This window comes from Eriocheir sinensis, chromosome 8 (genome assembly GCF_024679095.1).
Source record: "Eriocheir sinensis breed Jianghai 21 chromosome 8, ASM2467909v1, whole genome shotgun sequence".
Classification (NCBI taxonomy): Eukaryota; Metazoa; Arthropoda; class Malacostraca; order Decapoda; family Varunidae; genus Eriocheir; species Eriocheir sinensis.
This window is the reverse complement of record NC_066516.1, coordinates 18,628,043-18,636,355: the sequence shown is the minus strand read 5'-3', so window position 1 is coordinate 18,636,355 and position 8,313 is coordinate 18,628,043. Positions and strand designations below refer to the sequence as shown.

Genomic DNA, 8,313 nt, shown 5'->3' with positions numbered 1-8,313 from the left:
TTCTTGCAATACAAGAAATTAATAAAACATTGCTGTACAACATTTTAGTGAGCAGAGGTGATGATGTTCTGAAAAAAAAAAATTGACTTTGGTAATTTGGATATATTTATTTTACTTTATGCTTATGAATCTCATGTGAATACTGTCTGAAATTTATTAAGTCAATACCAGTTTCTTCAAGTTGAAATTACATGATATCTACTGAATTGTATACTGTGGCTATGAAATATTTACCTATAATTAATGCAATGAGATGTGTAGATTCTCAAATTTACAGATCACATTCTGCCACATACTGCCACTTCAAACTTCTGAACCCCAACTCACTGCCTCACACATAACCTACCCTACATAGTCCAGCCTGATGTTGCTGGCCCACCTTCCTCAAAATATAAATTTATTTATTTTACATTATACAATATCTGCTTCAATTAGATATCCACAGTAGAGAAATATTTAATTAAGCATTTTAACCCGGTAGCAGCGATGGGCCAAATTTGTGGCTTTACCGTGTAGCAGCGACAGGCCAAATTTGTGCCATGATATAAACCCCCCCAAATAGATGATACATTAACTGATCACAAATGCTTTGATATATATTTTGAAATGGTTTGTGTGAGTGATGATTTTTTCTCATTTTTCTCGCTTAGAAGGACCACTAAGAAACATGATCCCCACTGCTACCGGGTCAATATGTATTTAGCGGCCAATTGCACTTAATTGATAGGATAAATTGCACAAAATACGCAAGTTTGGTCTCTTATATTTTTCATCAAGAAAATAATCGAGAACTTATGTCAACTAATTGCACTATTGTATTCTTTGCAGTAATAGCTCAGATTGGACTATAGGCTAGGTACTATATTTTGTTACATGAAATGCAAATATACATGGAATGGAACACTGAATGTGCAAAGAAAATAACCAAAATGGATGACAGCATTTATTATTGTTGTTTAGACCATATTAGTAGGCTACTTTAATAAGAAGTAAGACCCGAAGGTGTCACATCAGTGGAGTCCTAGATCGTACATATTGAAATTGTGAAAGTGTAATAAAAAGTTTAAAATACTCCTATTTGTGTAGTTGCAGCCTTATAACCAGAGAAGCTAAACTGAGGTGTATGTCCATTTGGTACTAATGTATAATTTCTGCCCTACTGCTGTTCTGTTCTATAAAAAGAGGAAATGGAAATTAATGGGAAATAGGGTTTTTTTTTAGAATATTTTTGTCAAGTGCTTAGTGAGACTTATTATCTGAAAGACTGTGAAAGATTAAAAACAAAAACTATACAAACTAAATGGGTCTTAAAATTGAGAAAGATTATGTATCATTTTTTTTTTCTTCTTTTTTTAAGCCAAGGTAAAATGGATCTGTAGGAGACATTTAAGTTTGACATAGAACCAACTACTGGACAGTATTGGGGTTATTAATGACATTCAGAGAGAGAGAGAGAGAGAGATATTACCTGTCCTCAGGGACTGACCTCACTCTCTCATCAGAAGAAATACGTATTGGGGCTGTAAAGACGAGGACGAGGAGGGGCAGGGAAGGGAGGGGGAGTGAGGTGGCTATGGATGATGAATAGGTAAAAATTTGAAAAGATTAGAAAAACCTAGAGCCCAGATCAGGTGTTAAAGTGACAATGGCCTCGACTGTACACGGGGAAGAAACCTTTAGAATAAAAAACAAACAGTATAAATATCTCATTTCCAAGGAGAGGTCGTAGGTGTTGGAGAGGTTGTGTGGGTTGAGGAGGTTATAGGTGTCAAGGAGAAGGTTGAGAAGGAGGTTCTGGTTTTTCTTTTCTCGATGTTTCATTTTTCTTTTCTAGTGTTGTTTTAATTTTTCTTTCCTATATCATCCTCCAGGGGTTACGGATGAGGGAATCATTGATAGGTTCTAGGGTTCAGGCGCAGATCCAGGAAAAAAGTATTTTGGGGGGCCTGATTAGTTGAAGCGTCCGACAAAATTGCCTACCACACAATTTGGAATGTCCCGCGAGTTTTGTTGTTATAGCCGCTGCGCGCTTTTGAGCTACATAGTTTTCCTGTATCCGCTCAGGACCATGGGGGGGGAGCCCGGGCCCCTTGGCCCCCCCCCTTGGATCTGCCAATGCTAGGGTTAAGGAGGTGGCAGTGGTGATGAGGTTGTCGTGATTGTGAATGAAGGTTTGGAGGGTGAGAATGAAGTTTTGGGGGTTGAGGATGAAAATTTGGGGTTGAGGATTAAATTTTGGAGGTTGAAAATGAAGCTTTTGGGGTTGAAGATGAAAGTTTGAAGATTGAGAATGAAGTTTGGTGGTTTGAGGATGAAATTTTGAGGGTTGAGAATGAAGTTTTAAGGGTTGAAGATAATTTTTTTAAGGTTGCAGATGAATTTTGGGGGTAGGGAATTGATGAAGTTTGGGAGGTTGATGATGAAGGTTTGGGGGTTGGGGATGAAGTATTAGGGGTTGAGGATGAGGATTTAGGGAAGATGAAGTTTTGGAGGTTGGGAATGAATATTTGGGGTTGAGGATATGGAGGTTGGGAATGAAATTTTGGGGTTGAGGATGGAGTTTTGGGGGTTGACAATGAAGTGTTGGGGGTTGAGGATGACATTTTTGGGGTTGAAAATAAAGTCTTGGGGGTTGAGAATGAAGTTTTTGGGATTGAGAATAAAGTTTAGGGGGTTCAAAATGAAAGTTTGGGGGTTGACGGTGAAGTTTTTGAAGGAGGAAGTTTTGGAGGTCGAGGTTGTTGAGTTCAAAGAAAAGGTTGTGGGGCTAAGGAAGAGGTTTAGGAGGTTCTGGAGGTCGATGAAGAGATTCTGGGGTTGAGGAGAATAATGTGGAGGTCGATGTAGTTATGGGAATTGAAGAGGATATGGTGGAGGGTTGAAGAATAGGTTGAGAAGATTGTGGACTGGACCGGTGTCAAGAGGTTGGAGAGTGATAAAGCAGCTGAGTTGTCTGAAAGGTGATAACTTTGATTTTAACCAAAATTACGTATCAGGCAAGTGGTAAGTGCATGGGGGCAAGATCAAGGAGTTTCTTTGGGCAAGCTCGACCTTGAACTTGAGCTTGAGAGTTCGACAGATTGTAGTAACTGTTGTACCAGCTCGGAGTCCACCTGAAAAAAAAAGGTAGTTCATGCACTCAAATCTGAAAGGAAGTAGAGCAAAAATTAATATGAAACGAATCTAAAAGCAAAACGAGGAACAGGGAGACGTGTGTGTGTGTGTGCTTTAGAAATCTATATTGTTTACTGTAATGTAATATTGTATTTATGATTTACTACTATTATAGACCCTGTGGAGCACCTTTGGGTGGAATGGGGCCTGTAAACCCAATAAAGAATAAAAGATGAAGTCCCGAAATCGCCTCCAAACATTGCCATTTTTGTTGACAACGTGCGAGCAGACGGCGGCCACAGGGAGGCGGCGCCCACACCCCGGAGCAGGCCCACCACGACCCAGACACCATGAATATCCGCTGTGCCAAGGTACGTCCACGCCCATGAACCCAATGTGATCATGATTTTCACCGCAAATGACACCTGGGGGGTCGTTGGGTGGGGGAGAGTCACTTCAGCTGATGGGGCTAAGAATAGTCTGTATCTCCACTTGTCTCTATTGCGGTGTGGGTTCTGTCCCTGTAATTAAATTTCTCCACCAAATTTTTGGTAGGAATTCTTTTGAGGGAAACTTCCGTCTTTCACCCACTTCACTCAGGTGGTTGGCACTATTTTTTCTTATAGTATGTAACAATCTCTTCATATCCTACACCGCAACTCGAAAAGTAGACATTTGTGACGGAAATGAGGTACAAAATCATGCAATTCACTACATTTATCACCAGAAAAACGAACAAAAATTTTTGGTTGGGTGAAACAGTAAATTGTCCTTATTTTTTTCTGAGATAATTGTAAAGTTATAGTTCACTCATCATTAAAATTGTAACCAGGAAATATGATATAGATTGTACAGAGGGACTTTTTGATTTAAGGGAAGATAGCACCACACGGGGAAACTCTAAGAAAATCTTTAAACCAAGAGCTAGGCTGAATGTTCGGAAGTTTTCATTCCCCAACCGGGTGGTTAATACCTGGAACAGTTTGCCAGAGTGGGTAGTGAACGCTGACTCAGTAGAGAGTTTTGAGGCAAAACTCGATAAATTTTGGAAAAATCAAGAACAAAAATTTTCATATAGAGCACAAATAGTCACCACGCGCAGCCCACACAGTGTTCAGGCTGCTGAACTGGAGCCACAGGCCACTTAAGGCCTCTTCCAGGGAATCTTCTGTGAGTATCTGTGAGTATTCACTGGTGGACGGAACTATTTTTTTCTGGGATAGTTTTCAACCCCCCATAACTCAAAATCTATTAGTTTGTGACGCATTTTGTGTTCCCCACTGCATTCCCTGTGGTCCCAAAGCCCTCTAGCCAGCTTTGGTTGAGAAGGGTGAGTATGGGTGTTATGCACCTGTACAGCTGCCCTGCGCATCATAAATCCAGATCCAGATCCAAATAATAACCTACCTCATTTCTACAATAATATTTTCTTCATTCACTAAAATGTAGTAGGGGGCAATGGGGGAAAATCCCCCATAACAGGGGGTGGGTCACGGGTAGGCAAAGCTCTGCCTGTTAGGGGTTAATTTTAATTTGTTAGACTATAATCAATTTTGATTTCATCATGCATCAGGGGAGAAGGGAGTGGTGACATGCTGTGGCAGTGATTAGTGAGAACTGGCATCTCAGAGTGAAGTTGTTCTAAGACTGAAAATATACCATTGAAACTTTCCTATTACATGACAACTACTACTTTCAAGCAAGCAAGCATTGCATAACTCCTAAAATGCAACAGGGTGGGAGTCATTGTTGAGGAAAATTAATGTGATGTTAATTGCATTTACATTAAAATGCATCTTCATCTGTTTTTTAGTGACCCTAAGTGTTGCTAAAATGGTAACTCATTGCCTTAAAAATTCTGACTGTATTGGATTCAGTCCAGTTAAATTTAGATAAATGAACTATATTTTTTTATTATAGTGCCAGTATATTCAAATAATATGCATACATTTTTCCTTCAGCCTGAGGACCTGATGCATATGCAGCACTGCAATTTGCTCTGTCTGCCTGAAAACTACCAGATGAAATACTACCTTTATCATGGTCTGTCATGGCCACAGCTCTCTTATGTTGCTGAGGATGACATGGGCCAGGTGGTGGGGTGAGTAACTATTTGCCTATTTTAACTTTACAAATATTGATATCCCTCTTCAAGTTGGTAATACTAGTCTTACATGGGGATCTCACTTCATGTTTTTTCAATCAGTCAAGTTAGTGAACTACTTGTCTGTAAGGTTAGGTTAGGTTGGATTAATGTTTACTCAGTATTTAGTTTGGAAGCAATTTCTTAAGTGAAACTCCTTATCAAAGCCAGTATTGTCATTAATTCAATCATGGCCAGCTAAATAAGCTTCATAAAGAATTTATTTTTGTAACCAGCACAACATCCAACCATATCAAGTGAATCATGTCAATATTTCAGCTTGAAGTTTCTGCCTCAGGAGGTCGGTGTTCCCCCGGTATTGTTTGAGGCAAGGCCACGGCGTTGCCGCTGTATTACACTTCATTATGACAACTATGATCTATTATAATGCACACAACTTTTGATCAGCTCTGTAACTGTTACTCCACAGATATGTCCTTGCCAAAATGGAGGAGGAGAGCGAGGAAGATCCACATGGACACATTACATCATTGGCAGTAAGAAGGAGTCACAGGTATAGTTGTGTGGATTTTTTTTTTTTTTTTTTTTTTTTTTTTTACAAGAAAGGAGGCAGCTCAAGGGCACACAAAAAAGGAAACAAAAACAAAAAAAAAAAAGCCTGCTACTCGCTGCTCCTAAAAAAGAATCATAAGAGGTGGCCAAAAGAGAGGTCAATTTCGGGAGAAGAGGTGTCCTGACACCCTTCTCTTGAAAGAGCTCAAGTCGTAGGCAGGAGGAAATACAGATGAAGGAAGATTGTTCCAGAGTTTACCAGCATGAGGGATGAAAGAGTGAAGATGCTGGTTAACTCTTGCATAAGGGGTTTGGACAGTATAGGGATGAGCATGAGTAGAAAGTCGTGTGCAGCGGGGCCGAGGGAGGGGGGGAGGCATGCAGTTAGCAAGTTCAGAAGAGCAGTCAGCATGGAAATATCGATAAAAGATAGAAAGAGAGGCAACATCGCGACGGAATTTAAGAGGTAGAAGACTATCAGTAGGAGGAGGAGAGCTGATGAAACGAAGAGCCTTAGACTCCACTCTGTCCAGAAGAGCTGTGTGAGTGGAGCTCCCCCACACGTGAGATGCATACTCCATACAAGGGTGGACAAGGCCCCTGTACGTATATGGATAGCAACTGCATGGGGGAGAAGAACTGGCGGAGACGATACAGAACGCCCAACCTCGAGGAAGCTGAGTTAGCGAGAGAGGAGATGTGAAGTTTCCCGTTGAGATTTTGAGTTAAGGATAGACCGAGGATGTTTAGTGTTGAAGATGGTGATAGCTGAGTGTTGTCGAAGAATAGGGGATAGGTGTTTGGAAGATTGTGTCGAGTTGATAGGTGGAGAAATTGAGTTTTTGAGGCATTGAAGGACACAAGGTTCCTTCTGCCCCAATCGGAAATGATAGCAAGGTCTGAGGTTAAGCGTTCTGCAGCCTCCAGTCTGGAGTCGTGTACTTCCTGTTGATAGGGTCTTCTATTGAAAGAAGTTGAATAATGCAGAGTGGAGTCGTCGGCATATGAGTGGACAGGACAGTTTGTTATGGAAAGAAGATCATTGATGAATAACAGGAAGAGAGTGGGTGATAGGACAGAGCCCTGTGGAACACCACTGTTGATAGGTTTAGGGGAAGAACAGTGACCATCTACCACCACAGAGATAGAACGACCGGAAAGGAAACTGGAGATAAAGGAACAGAGAGAGGGATAGAATCCGAAAGAGGGTGGAATTGATGAACAGAACATCTTAATAGCAACAGAATGACTGTAACAGCAGCCTTAGTTACTCTAGAATGACAGCTGCAAATAAGTGATAGTGTAAAAGGTTAATGTCTATATTTACATATGCATATTTGAAGAAAAAAAATTACATCTAGCACATACATATTTTACATTCAAATAATACAAAGTTGGGATCAAATTTAGGAACATTTTCTCACAAAAGTATATATATTATTCCCTCTCAGACGATTAGGCCTTGCTCAGAAACTCATGGACCAGACTGCAAGAGCAATGGTTGAGTGCTTCAATGCCAAATATGTCTCTCTTCATGTTCGAAAGTCCAACCGAGCAGCTCTGAACCTATACACCAATACTCTCAAGTTCACGTAAGTTAACAAACATAGTTTTGTTGTAGTGAAACTTTACAGTAATGGTCAAATCTACTTGTTACCTTCATTTTCTCACAGAGATTGTCAGGACTATGGAACAGTGACTGGATGGCTGAACTGCTACCTAGGTTGGGTTATTTTGTTGGGTGACTGGTTGTTAAAACTGACAATAAGTTCAATTCTTGCTAAATAATTATAGAGCATCTTGTCACCAGGTTTATATAGTAGTCTTGTGAGGGAGGGATGGTGCATAACTGGCATGTTTCTTTGTAATGTTTGTATCATGAATGGCCATCATGTCATCTCTTGATGTCACTGTTGGTATTAAAAAATTCAGGTTAAGAATGCAGTTAATGTCATTCTATGGATGACTTTCTACATCCCTTGCAACTACAAATGAATTCTGCAACAGTGTGTTATGCAAGAGAACATCACTTGAAAAGACATATAGAAATATAATACATGTCTTATGAATATCAATAAAGAGCTTCATATTAATTTATTTCTTTGCAGGATTTCAGAAATTGAACCCAAATATTATGCAGATGGCGAGGATGCATTTGCCATGAAGAGGGACCTTTGTTCATTTGCTCTTCAAAATGATGTCAGTCCAGCAGACCCAAGCACATTCTTCGATAATAAAAAGAATGAAGAAAAGGATAAATAAAACCTGTATATATTATCTTCATGCTTTTCTCAAAATACATATGAAAATTTGGAATAAAATGATAAGTTTTAATAACTGTTTTAACTGTTTGGTATGAGACAAAAGATGCCTTTACCTTATGTTATGATTTTAGCTGCATTCTTCCTGAACATTTATGTTATCATGTTTTATTACTTCAACGAGGCATTATCTGATATGAAACTTATAGCACCTTCATGGTGCAGTGGTTAGCACATATAGCTGTTTTTCCTCATTTTCTGGCTGGTTGCTCAATGGATACC

At 39.7% G+C, this 8,313-nt stretch overlaps 1 protein-coding gene across 1 annotated transcript; it reads left to right on the top strand.

Moving 5' to 3' along the window:
* Nucleotides 1-3,319: 3,319 nt before the first annotated feature.
* On the top strand, nt 3,320-8,107 carry LOC126995625 (N-alpha-acetyltransferase 10-like). Its single transcript, XM_050855340.1, has 5 exons — nt 3,320-3,485; nt 5,076-5,215; nt 5,688-5,771; nt 7,222-7,362; nt 7,879-8,107. The coding sequence occupies exons 1-5, from the start codon at nt 3,465-3,467 to the stop codon at nt 8,030-8,032; spliced, it is 540 nt and encodes a 179-aa protein (XP_050711297.1). The 5' UTR covers nt 3,320-3,464; the 3' UTR covers nt 8,033-8,107.
* Nucleotides 8,108-8,313: the final 206 nt, after the last annotated feature.

Excerpts from the sequence above, each read along its gene's own strand:
- LOC126995625 (XM_050855340.1), top strand. The coding sequence starts at position 3,465 with ATGAATATCCGCTGTGCCAAG. Across the intron at positions 5,772-7,221 it reads GCAGTAAGAAGGAGTCACAG|ACGATTAGGCCTTGCTCAGA; the intron begins GTATAGTTGTGT and ends ATTCCCTCTCAG. Across the intron at positions 7,363-7,878 it reads ACCAATACTCTCAAGTTCAC|GATTTCAGAAATTGAACCCA; the intron begins GTAAGTTAACAA and ends ATTTCTTTGCAG.